Here is a 13,025-nt window from a genome sequence, read left to right on the forward strand (position 1 = left end):
AATTATATTTTTCTAAAAATGGAACGTAAATATAAATACAGATTTGTCATAAGATAAAATAATAAAATAATGGTAGAGAAGGAGGGACACGCACGCATAGAACCGGCGAGAGAAAAAATTTGGCACGCGCGCGTTGGTACCCTTCCACCCAAAGCAGACACGTCACCATCCAGGTAGGTCCTTTTATTTTTTTAATTTCTCTATCCTGCCCAAACTGCCCCACGTTTTTCGACTTCTCGGTTGCCCGAACTGCCCTCCCTCATTCTAGATGCGAAATCCTCCGCACAGTCAGCCAACTAGGGCTGCCCGAACGACCCTTTCCCGTTGCCCGCATTCTCCGGGCAGCATTTTGCTTTTCCCAGTCTTTGGAGAAACAATGAATAAAAAGGAACGGAGAATCGATAGTAGGAAAAGAAGAGAGAGAGAGTTTTATCTGATTTTATTGGGAAAATATATTTATTATTTTTAGTTCTTTGTTTTTAAACTGGTCAGCTTTGTGTCTGTGCGGGTTTATGTATTGGAGAGCTCTGCTTTTTTTTTTTTTAGATTTCTTTTATATTCAGAGCAGACATTTCCTGATCTTAACTGAGGTTTGTTGGTTCTATTTGTTAACCCATTTTTTGTTGAGAAAAAGGAAATTGAATGACCAAAACTACTTTTGTTGTCTGTCTAAATAGTTTCCACAACTTGATTAGTTTTTAGTCTCAAAAGGGGTTGTCATTTTTGACCTTCTTCATTTCATCTAGCTCTTTTGCTCAACTGGGTTTTTGGTGCGACAGAAATTGTTAAATTTCTGTGCTTTTCTGCCTTTTTTTTTTAAATTTCCCTTTCCCCCTCTTTTTGGGTTCTGTGAAGATAGATTTTGGTGGGGGCTTGGGATTTGAGGGTTTTTGGATGAAAAGTGGGTCTGGGTTTTTAGGGTTTTTGGAGGGAGAAGAGAATGGGATTAGGCAGTGAAGATGGAAAGATGAAGACTTCTTGGGATGTGGGCAAATCAAAGGGAAGGAAGAAGAAGAAGAAAGACAGTGGTGGTGGTGGTGGTGATGTTGTGGAGGAGGCAGAGACTGGGTGTTGGATCAAGTTCAGGTTCATGGGGAGCTGCATTTCTTCAAGATCCAAAGTTGATAGCTCTGTTAGTGGGACCAGTACTCATTGCGGTAATTCATACTTCTCATAGAGAATTTTGTTTTATTAGATATATTGTTTCAATTTCTTGGTTGACCAGTGGATTGTTTACTTAGCTGCTGCTTCTGGGAATGTCTGCTAATTTTAGCCTGGGTTAGTGGCTTAGTTTGTACTGTAGACACTGTTTATTAAAATAATTCTGATTGTAAGGAAGGTAGAGTTTGCAGTAGTTTTTTTAGTCGTTATTTTGCCAATAATAAATCCAAGAGCAGCTAAACACTAGGAATTTTGGATCCTGCATCAATAACAAGCTGCGTGAAAATCTAGGCCTTATAGCTAGTTGAATTGACATGCTAAAGGGGTTATTGTGAAAACCTGTTCTTTCTGAATTTTCCAAAACTGAGGGTCAAATTATGTACTTAGACATAATTGCTGGACTGCAGCAAGGACATGGAATTAATATCTGAATTGACATTCTCAACTGTTTCTGTTTGTAGTAGATTGTCAAGGTTGTGAAAACTTATATTTCTGATTCCATGGTAGATCGATACAGGAATGGGATTAGTATTCACTTGTACTTTGGTTCATGTGCTATTCACTTTATTGAGTTGAAGTTGTGGTTAGATTTTGGACTTGCCACTAGTAGTTTCCGCTTTTTGCTCCCAGCTGGAATATGTCATTGTAAGTTGATTGCTTCTTGAGTTTTATGCTTCTTTATAACTCAACTCAGTTCAACAAACTAAGAGTTGATCAAGTTCTATGTTTTCTTTATAAAACTGACTAAATTTCTGTTTCTTAGAAGCTGGTTGACTTCATTTAAACTTTCTAACAATACTCGATACATAGAATTCCACCTTTATTTTCCTAATAAGTCTGGCTCAGTTTCTTTTTCCAATCTAGTGACTCATACCTTTAGTTTTTTCAGACATGTAATAATTTCATCTTTTTGTATGATAAATCACATAGGGGGAATAGTGGGACCAACTAATTCTGTTTGACCATTGAACTTTAAACTGGCTTCCTCAGTGATTGGTGCCCATGTTTGTGATTTCAAAAAAAGGGTAGTGAGTTTGTATCTGTGGCATATTCATTATTTGTTGCAGCAATGGTGATGAGATGGCAGGTTGTACTGCAAACATTTTGTGTTGGTGATAATAGTGATAAAGAATGGATTGCATGAGATATCTTATTGCCTGATGGAATTGGAAAAATCTTGGAAGTGTAGGATAGATTTTATGGTATTGAAATCTCATTAGGAGAGGCTTTGCTAGGTTGGAAGAGATTATCAGGTTTAGTTAAAATGTCAGAATGTAGTTGTATGTGGATTGTGGTGCTTGTTAGCAGTTCAAGTCAAAACACCATATGTCTGTTTCAAATTCGGGTATTGGTAGGCCATTTGCTAGTAAAGTTCATTTTCTGATATACTGGGGAGGCGTCCACAAGTTGCATTGCAGTTTATATTTACTTTCCTTTTTCTGTTTCACTTGCATTTATGGACATAAAATGCTTATGTTTCATGTTTCACTGAAATGCTTATGTGTGTGTCAACAGAAAGTAAATCAATTAATGATACAAGTATAGACCAACCAGCAGCTCCTGCAGTCTCATCTACAACGACAAGTAATACAGAAAGTAATTCATCCACCTCTAAACTTGAAGAGGAACTTAAAATTGCTTCTCGACTGCGAAAATTCACATTTAATGATCTTAAGTTGGCAACAAGAAATTTTAGACCTGAGAGTCTTCTTGGTGAAGGTGGTTTTGGCTGTGTTTTTAAGGGGTGGATTGAAGAAAATGGAACTGCTCCGGTGAAACCTGGTACGGGACTTACTGTTGCCGTTAAAACCCTTAATCATGATGGGCTTCAGGGTCATAAAGAGTGGTTGGTATGGAACTATCCCCATCTGTTCCACTTCCTTTATAAAATGTTGACTGCATTTGTTTTTTCTTATTCTCTTTTGTGATGGTTTTGTAATAAATAATATTTTACATTAAAAATTTTCTTTTGATTCATGGCTCATCTATGTGGCAGGCTGAAGTGAATTTTCTTGGTGATCTTGTTCATCCTAACTTGGTTAAACTGGTTGGTTATTGCATTGAAGATGATCAGAGGCTTCTAGTCTATGAGTTTATGCCTCGAGGAAGCTTGGAGAACCACCTATTTAGAAGTAATTCCCTTGCCCGCACAACAGCCCTCTTTTTTTTTTTTTTTTTTTTTGTCTAAATCCCTTTCTAGCTGCCTCTTTTAATATCCTGTTGTGGAACTTTTTAGGCTTATATGGAAGTAAAGTAGGATTGCCCAGCAGCTTGCAGATTCAAATGATATTGCCTAGCAATATGTGTTTATGCAAACTAGACAATGTGCTTCTTTGTGAAATAGAATTGATGTAGAACAAAGGGAAAGAATCAAGAAAAAGAGAAATCAAGGATGAATCCTTGATTAAAAAGAAAAAAAAAGAACTATTTCTTAAGATATTATTGATCTCATAGAAATTGCCATAACAAAGTTTATCTAATAACGATAGAAACCTTACTTATAGAATTAGGAATCCCAATCATATTAGGATTTTAAAAACCTAATTCATTCTTAATTAGGAATACTAAATTAATTCAAAATAAACTAGGTAATAATAAAATTCCTAAAGAATAAAACTCTTAAATTTCCTAATTGTACACGGTATATAATTCCTAAATTTTATTAGGGATATCATCTTTCTATTATGCACTATTCTCCCTTGGTTGAAAAAAACTCGCCCTCGACTCTTGAAGTGCGAGAGAATCAGAAACTGCATTAGGAGAACAATAAACTCTTCATTCTCGTATGATAGCAAGAAGCTTGAAATCAAGCACTTCATGCTTTCTTTTGGATCTGTAAAAGGATCTGGACAAACAAAATCAAATGGATTACCAGTTGAAAGGCTCTTCAAATCAATAGGAATAACTTGATTTTCTTCAATTTCCATTGAAGTTTCCTTAAAGTTATCTTCTTTGTTCTACAATTTATCCTCCTCAAGCTTTGCTTTTGCATTTTCATCAACTTCTTGCTCGAGAGTAGGCTTTTCAAGGGGTGTATGTTCAAAACTTAAATCTTCAAATTCTTTGATCTTAGGTTCTTTAGGTTGTTGCTTTTCAATTTCATCTTCAACTTCAAGTTGCTTTTCAAATTCAAGTTTCCTTTGCTCTTGGCTAGCTTTTTCAAGATTTTTTGCCTTTAAATTTTCAATACTTTTTAGTGTATCCAATTGTTCTCTAAATTGGAACAAATGTGCTTCCTTCCATGCTTCAAATTGTTCAAGTTCTTTATCCCTAACTTGTTGATGAGCTTGTTGATAATGATATTCATTCTTACATTCTTCAAGTGCTTTCTCCCTATATTGTAGGATTAGTTGAATATCTTGATACTCTTCAGATAAATCACAAGGAGCATAGTTAGGACCTCCATACAAACCCATCAAATAACACACTTCATCAAGTTATTGATAATAATCATCAAAACTCATCTTATACCTTAGAATCATCAATATCATCTTATAATATTTCAGTCCACATTATGTTTTCTAAGGAAGCATACTTCACTGAAGAAAACTGAAATTTCAGTAATTTAAGAGTAATTTTCATCGGTAAAAAAAATCCAGCAAATTCCTTGACCTTTTTGCAACTGGGAAGTCGGACAGCAATTACAACAATTCCTTGACCTAAACTTGCAAGTCTAGATTTGGGTCAAGATTTGACCCGGTCAGATCTTCTTTTCCAAGAAGTTGCAAGTGATTGGAAAGGCGCCGGAATGGTTGCTTGGATGTCATTGGTGGATTGGCATTTGCGGTGGCGGTGGCGGTGCTGGTGCTTGGGTTTGATGGCCGGATGGTGGTGTATGGTGAGAGTTGGGAGTGTCCATTGGGTTACGCTGTTTCTCAAAGCTTTGTATTTGGCTTTTTTTTTCTTTTTTTTAACAATAAACAAGGTAGAAAATTTTGGACGAAGAGTAGAGGGAAATTTTTAGGGCATAGTGGAAGGACTGAAAGTTTGCGGAAACTTCTGAAAATTTGGATTGATTTTTGGCCCTGATACCAAAATTGATGTAGAACAAAGGGAAAGAACTAAGAAGAAGAGAAATGAAGGACCAATCCTTTATTAAAAAAAAAAAACTAATTCTCAATATATTATTGATCTCATAGAAATTATCGTAACAAAACTTGTCTAATAATAATAGAAATCCTAAGTCTTATTTATAGAATTAGGAATCCAAATCACATTAAGATTTTAGAACCCTAGTTCAATACTAATTAGGAATACTAAATTAAACCAAAATAAACCAGGAAATAATAAAATTTTTAAATAATAGACGTAATAAGAATAAAATTCCTAAAGAATAAAACTCTTAAATTTCGTAATTTTACGTGGAATATAATTCCTAAATTGTATTAGGAATATCATCTTACTATTTTGCATTAAGAATTGACCAAAAAAATCTATTTATAATGTTTATGCAATCTGGACAAGTATATATGCTGAATGCTTATGTGCTTGTGGGCTCAAGTTTATGTTTATGCGTATCTTTTTGTACATACTGAAGACTGGATATTTCTGGTTTCATTGGATGAGGCACTTCATGAAAACTCTTCTTTGAGATAATAGTTATCTTTTTCTATCATGGTTGCAGTCTGGATTTGCAATAGCAGATTTTTCCTGTACTATGAATTTGCCATTGACATAGACTAAGGTTCCAATTTGATAATGATGTTATCTGCAGGATCTCTTCCTCTTCCATGGTCCATAAGGATGAAAATTGCCCTAGGTGCTGCAAAGGGTCTTGCCTTTCTTCATGAAGAAGCTGAAAGACCAGTAATATATCGTGATTTTAAAACCTCCAATATCCTATTAGATGCGGTACATAATGAAACTTTGGCAAAATTGAATTTCTATACTTTATATGGTGTGCACGTCTAATAACTTGCTATTCCAGGATTATAATGCCAAGCTTTCTGATTTTGGACTTGCTAAAGATGGTCCTGAGGGAGATAAAACCCATGTATCAACCCGTGTGATGGGAACATATGGTTATGCTGCCCCAGAATATGTGATGACTGGTAAGCATAGTTTAGTATGAATATATCTTATCTTTGCTCCATTTACTATCTCTATTCAACTTCATTCAATGAAGATTAAAGTTTTTTATTTATGCTTTTTTCTTTTTTAGAAACAGTCAGATATGGTTGTGAAGAAGTTCTTTTCCCCTTGATTGCTATCTTTCTAGTTATTCTAGGACCATTCTTGACTTTCCATGTAGTGGTAAAGTACATGGATCTTTCTCCATTGAGCTCTGTTTGAGTCAAAACATTCTATTAGCTATTGAAAATTTTAAATGGTAGGTCATTTTTTACCACTTAAATCCTTATTATTTTTCATTTACAACACCGGCGCCCCCCCCCCCAGGGGTTAGAAAGTTTAAGGAATAATATGTAAAGTTCAGGGACTAAAGGGGATATTTTGTAATTATTTTCTATTCATGTAATTTTGGGGTGTGACAGGAGGAGATATCACTATGCTTGAGCCATCACACCCCAAAATTACATGAATAGAAAATAATTACAAAATATCCCCTTTAGTCCCTGAACTTTACATATTATTACTTAAACTTTCTAACCCCCTGACACCCCCTCCTTCCCCCCCAACCCTCCTTCCTCTCCTTCCTTTTTCCCTTCTCTTCTATTTCTTCTACAGGTCCATGTTGAACATGGCCAAACCTCTTACATGGATAGGAATTCAACATATTCTTGTTCCTTGAATACCTTATTGGGAACCATATTTTTGCTTTTCTGAGTGAAAACTATATTAGGCATAAAACATTTGGTTGATGCTTTTAAATTATGTGAATTGCTAGCAAGTGCCATATTCCTTTGGTTGAACCATTGGGCCATTTTCATTTGGCCATAGCATGTGCCATATTAGTGGGGACTGGAGACCAAATTTTTTGCATTCTTTAGTAATAATTATTTGGTGAAACAACAGATACTAATGCCATTTAACCAGCTGTTGTGAGGAATACATTTTTCTCACTGATGCTCTGAGGCATGGAGATGGTTCCATCATTTTTTTTTTTTTTTGTATTTTCTATTTTCTTTACTTATCTAGAAATTATAATTTCCAGTCCAGATGCAATCAACGCAGCACACAGAACTGGACTCTTTTTATTTCTTCTGTTGAGTCTAAACACACTTGCATTTTCATGTCTCAGGGCATCTCACATCAAAGAGTGATGTCTATAGTTTTGGTGTAGTTTTACTTGAAATGATAACTGGCAGAAGGTCCATGGATAAGAATCGACCTATTGGAGAGCATAACCTTGTGGAATGGGCTCGGCCACATCTAGGCGAGAGAAGAAGATTCTACAGATTGATAGACCCTCGGCTTGAGGGCCACTTTTCAATAAAAGGTGCCCAGAAAGCAGCACAACTGGCTGCACACTGCCTTAGCCGGGATTCAAAAGCCAGGCCTCTGATGAGCGAAGTTGTGGAGGTGCTGAAGCCTCTGCCAAATCTCAAGGACATGGCAAGCTCATCGTATTATTTCCAGACCATGCAAGCTGAGCGAACTTTATCCAGCCCAAATGCCAAAAATAGCAACCGAACACAAGGAGGATTGTTGAGGAATGGACAGCAACAGAGGAGCCTTTCAATACCAAATGGTTCCCATGCATCTCCTCACCATCATCAATACCCCCATCAATCGCCAAAACCCAATGGAAAACCATAGCACATGGTCAGTAATTATCTCCTTTTCTCCAACCCTTTGCATCATTCAATTCTTTCCCTTTGTTCCCAATATAGATATATTTTCTGTGAAAGCATTTGTTCTTGGACACCAGAAAAAGCAATGGGAACATTTCCGCCGTATGTTGTGTTTAGAATGATGACCAGACCTTCCAGCAGGGAAGAATGTTTGACAGGTGAAGCTTATGGAGCAAAATGTGTCAACGCTAAGTTGTCTTGAAATGTTTAAAGATTATTGGCTTCTTGGTAATTTTTTTTCCTTCTTTCCCACCATCCTTCATCCCATTCATATAAACCCGAAATTAAGCGTGATGTTGCCTCGGGAACAACTGTGCAATGTTAGTGAAGTTCTGACGGCAGCTCTATTTTTGATAAATCCAGGGTTCCATTGATCCTTGTTACAGGGATGTGAATGGCCATGTGCTGCCTCCGTTTTTGCTATCTGAAATTGGTAATTGTTGAAATGGATTTCTAGGAGGATAAAAAATAAATATCAATGAGTAAGTTCGATGGTAAACTCTTGAGTTCAATCCCTAGTTGAAATTACATAAACTAAAAAAAATTAAATAAATAAATTGAAATGCTGCTTGCTGTGTTACTAGGTTTGGTAATTAATATTGGAAATCCCAGTGTGGGAAACAAAATGTAGTTTGGACCATAATTTTTTGGATCTTTGCCCGGCAATTACATTCCTCTTGGTCACTGGCAAGAGGAACCAATGGGGCAAGTCCTGAAAGCAAAATGATCAATACAGCTGATTGAACCAGCTCCAGAACATCTATCGCTGTGGGATTGCGGTTCAAATAAGCTGTTTCCTTACCAGACAATACACTCCTGAAAAACGATTCTCTCCCTGCTGTGATTCACGAGAAGACAAGAACAAACACGTAAAATGCATGATCTACCAGTTGAAACAAAATTATTTTTAAAATAGCGATTTGCCACAATATTTAGTGGTTGATGCGACATTGGGGTGACCTTAGGACACTAAAAATGATCCCTGTCCTGCCAAATGACACTAAAAATGTGAGCCTAACAGCTCTAGAAAAATTAAGAACAAGAATGGGGCTTTGATAAGGCGCCATTTCTCACCATTTATTCTGACACTTTGGTCGTTTATCATTCTGTTGTTGTTTTGTTTTAATCATTTCTTAGGAATAATGGTACTCCAAATGACAAAAAAATTTCATCTGATTTGGTGGGTGCGCCAGGCCCTTGCAGTAGTGCAACGCATGGGCGACGCGCGAGTACCCCAGTAGCAAGCTACTGTAACGGGCCCTCCCCATAGAAAAATTAATTTAATATCATGTGAGCTAATAGCCCACGTATCAGATATTAAACTGATAAGAACAGATACTACACTTGATCTTAGCCAAAAGGCCGAGAAAGGTATGATTTGCTCGTTCGCTTCGGCTTACTTTTATAGTCACAGCTTTCCAATATCAACTCTTTTCAAGCGATGTGGGATATGTCACGCACAACTGCATTTTTCAATCTCTTCCCTCCCTCTTTTTCGATGACCAGCCGATTCTTGCTTACCGCTTAGATTGATATGAAATGGTTGAGAGAGAATTTTATGGAAGTAAGCAATTTGTTTCATATATTTGACGAAGTATGGAACCAAATTCGAATCATTGCAAGGCTAGCATTGCCTCAGGCCCTCAAGAAGCCAAACATATTGTAGCATAAACTGCCTTAGAGCGCATTCGATATCTTGCCTAAGAAGCTGGGCCAGCAACGCAGAACCTCGTAAATTGATATCTCATGTTTAGCCAAGCATGAATTAACACACAAAAGAAAATTTGGATGTAAAATTATTATGTACATAACAATTGTATTCTAAATTTTTTCATAGATATAATATATATAGTCAGAAAGAAATTATGAAATGTATTGAAAAATGTTTAAAGTGGGACGAAATTGCATTGAAGTTTCTCTTATTTGCAAGTTAGTCGATGCTGTAGCAATGGCGTCTGGTTTTGGACAATTAAATTCTACCTAATTAATCATATAGCTTGTCGAAATTAATTAGTGCTAAGAACTCTTCCAAGGTGGAGTGATAATTGATTTTCCTTTATGCGATTTTAAAATTATATGATGCTATTATAAGTATTTAAATTTAATATGCTTTAATTAGGGGTAATTGTATATATCAATTCTGGAACAATTAATATATTTTCAAAAAGCAGACAACTCTAATTAAAAGATAACATGGTAAATATAATAATACAATATTATAGTTATAACCCCGAAACGGCCCGAAACGGTGAGTGGTTGTTGGCGTTGAAATTCAAGGACTAGAATTATTTTTTAAAAAATATAATATAAAAAATTATTTTATTATTTTTTATAAATAATATTTATTAAACTTAATTTTAAATTATTTTTAATATTTTTTAATTAATAATTTTAAAAATTTTAAGGGAGAAAATGTGGTGCGGAACCGAACATGGTGGCGTACCATAATCCAGAGTACGCAACTTGTGAAAAATGTGATGTGCGCGTGTATGTTAGTGCAATCATGGCCGCCGGTTTGTATTTTTAAATTATTAAAAATCTTAATTTTAATTATTAATTTATCTCTAAAAATATTCTTTCAAATTTAAAAATAATAATTTTATCAAATTTATAATCCATTTGATTCAAGAAAAATATTTTTTTAAAAAATATTTTTTATATTTTTTCAACGTCCAACTTAAAAAAATGAATTAATGACAAATATTTTTTTAATTAAAGAAAAAATTTAAATTATTTTAAAAAAATGATAAGAAGTTTTTTTTAATTTTAATAATTTTTATTAAAATATAAAAATATATATATTTAATATAAATACATATTATTAATTTAATATTACAATTAAATAATAAAAAAATAAAAATATTTTATTTATAAAAATTAAAAATTATTTTTCATATATAAATTATTTTCTGTTAAATAAATAAATTTATAATATTTAAAATTAATTTTCTCATTAATTATGAAAATATATTAAATATTAAAGAAAAAATCTATTTTTTAAAATTTATTTTATCTTTATATCCAAATAATGGTAAGTAATATCACTCTACTACCAGACCTAAAGACCTACAGTATATTTAGTAATATTAATTATTTTAATAGTTAATAATTATTTAGTAATCATTAATTATTAATAATTAATTATTTATATATTAATTTAAAATATTAAATATAGTGTTTGATAAAAATGTTATATTAATTATTAGCTATAAAAATAATAATATTATATTTTTTAATTATAGTTAAAATATTTTTTAATTTTTAAAATTTAAGAGAAATAATATTTTATAAATTATTTTTTAAATTTTTAAATATTAATATAAATATTATATTATTAAATCGTATAAATAAAAAATATGATATTTTAATTAATATCAAAACTATAAACGCTATCGTACGGAATAAGTCTTCAAAGGACATATTAATTTTGATCCGCAAAAAGTGGCAGACCAACCAAAAAATGAATAAAGCAACTTCAGAAGGAGAATATACCATAAGATTATAAGAGGACAAAAATGTAAATATCAGCTGATAAATACGTTCAATCCCAAGACCAACAAAATCACAAATCCCCTCCATGACTTCCTTACAGCCATTAAAAATAGTGATGATGCGAGTCTTTTCATTAGATTTTTTTTTTATTAAAATTTACATTCAAAATATTTAAAATTATTATTATTATTATTATTAAATTAAAGTCTATTAGATATTTTAATGGCCATGGCCAACCAAAATTTTTTCTGTTATATAAATTTCTGTAATCATTAATTGCAGAGTGAATGACATAAGACAGCTCCCTCTTTATGTAGCTCCAAAATTTAATTGCGATGTGAATCAGAAGGACACACGCGTTTCTTGAAATTATGACAGATATCAAGTAAATTATGGAGTATTTAATTATTATGGAATAAGACTTTATATCTTCATAAATAAATTGTAAAATTATTATTATTATTATTTTATTATTAATCATCAAACCACATATTAATATTCGGTAAAATATAGTTATTATTTTTTTGTAAATATTATTAAATTTTTATTTTACTTTAGTATGATTAGCTAAATATTAAACTAACAATCGTTTAAAGAAACTATAAAATTAAAAGCAAATTTTGAAGTTAAGGAAATGGACAATTCCTATAATTAACATCCAAGATCATTGTTTATAGTTTATTATTGTGATCAAAAGAATGGATATTCTCGATATCTTATAAACATTTATTATAAATTCACAATTTCTTTATGATTGGAACTTTTATACTTTAATCTCTTCGGATAAATGTTTCATACAACATTTTGCCACATTAGTAATTTTTCTACATAATTTCTAATCATAAGTCAATTTAATCTATTTATTTTTTATGCATAAAGTGGAAGCCTATCAAAATAAAATGAGACAATTAGAGTGTTATCATACTTTCTTTAAACAAAGGCAAACATATAAAAATGAAAGATAGCTGGTGTTGTTAAGGAATCGGAGAACTCAGTAAACATGTCTTGCCAAACATCAATACCATCACCAATCACCAACTTTAATAACTAAATCACCTTCTTCTAACTTGGTTTATATTATCAATTCACTTTCTCTATCTTTTTTTTTTAGAAGAACTTTAGTAAATAAAATAGATAATCTAGTATAAATTTCCCATATACCTAAAAATGTCACAGTTGAAAAATCTATCATTCTTCTCCTAAGCCCCTATAATATCTATATAAAAAAGAATTGACTTTCTCACTAAGAACATCCAATCTATCATCCGCTCAAAGAGATTTATTATAAAGGAGTACACAAGACATTACTTTTTTATCATTATTATTTTTGTGGCTTAAATTTTGGATATATTTTTCATAGACCCAAATTATGATAAAACCCGAAAGTTTCGCGTTGCGACCCGACTGCGATAAAAAGTGAGATATGTAGTGGTAGCGAAAGGTCCCATAGTATATAAACCAATATAAATATTGTAATATTCTACCTTTTATGGTAAAGTTGTGAGATATTATAAATATTGTAATATCCTATCATTTGTGGTAAAGTTGTGAGATATTTGAGAAACACACTGGGTTAGGGTTTGAGAGTTTTGATTGATTATATTTTGCTCTTTTCATTAT

At 32.8% G+C, this 13,025-nt stretch overlaps 1 protein-coding gene and 1 non-coding gene across 2 annotated transcripts; one reads left to right on the forward strand and one right to left on the reverse strand.

Annotated features, from left to right (window-relative positions):
* The first annotated feature begins 413 nt into the window (after positions 1-413).
* On the forward strand, positions 414-8,336 carry LOC110668472 (serine/threonine-protein kinase PBL34). The gene is made up of 6 exons (XM_021829715.2): positions 414-1,157; positions 2,677-3,011; positions 3,158-3,293; positions 5,876-6,012; positions 6,089-6,212; positions 7,361-8,336. Exons 1-6 carry the CDS (start codon positions 941-943, stop codon positions 7,876-7,878), a joined length of 1,467 nt encoding a protein of 488 aa, XP_021685407.1. The 5' UTR covers positions 414-940; the 3' UTR covers positions 7,879-8,336.
* A 756-nt stretch (positions 8,337-9,092) lies between these two features.
* LOC131183533 (U2 spliceosomal RNA) lies at positions 9,093-9,288 on the reverse strand. The gene has a single exon (XR_009151582.1). It is a non-coding gene; the product is annotated as a U2 spliceosomal RNA (small nuclear RNA).
* Positions 9,289-13,025: the final 3,737 nt, after the last annotated feature.

Source organism: Hevea brasiliensis, chromosome 9 (assembly GCF_030052815.1).
Source record: "Hevea brasiliensis isolate MT/VB/25A 57/8 chromosome 9, ASM3005281v1, whole genome shotgun sequence".
In the NCBI taxonomy this organism is placed as follows: Eukaryota; Viridiplantae; Streptophyta; class Magnoliopsida; order Malpighiales; family Euphorbiaceae; genus Hevea; species Hevea brasiliensis.

Excerpts from the sequence above, each read along its gene's own strand:
- LOC110668472 (XM_021829715.2), top strand. The coding sequence starts at position 941 with ATGGGATTAGGCAGTGAAGATGGAAAGATGAAGACTTCTTGGGATGTG. Across the intron at positions 6,013-6,088 it reads CCAATATCCTATTAGATGCG|GATTATAATGCCAAGCTTTC; the intron begins GTACATAATGAA and ends TTGCTATTCCAG. Across the intron at positions 6,213-7,360 it reads CCCAGAATATGTGATGACTG|GGCATCTCACATCAAAGAGT; the intron begins GTAAGCATAGTT and ends TTCATGTCTCAG.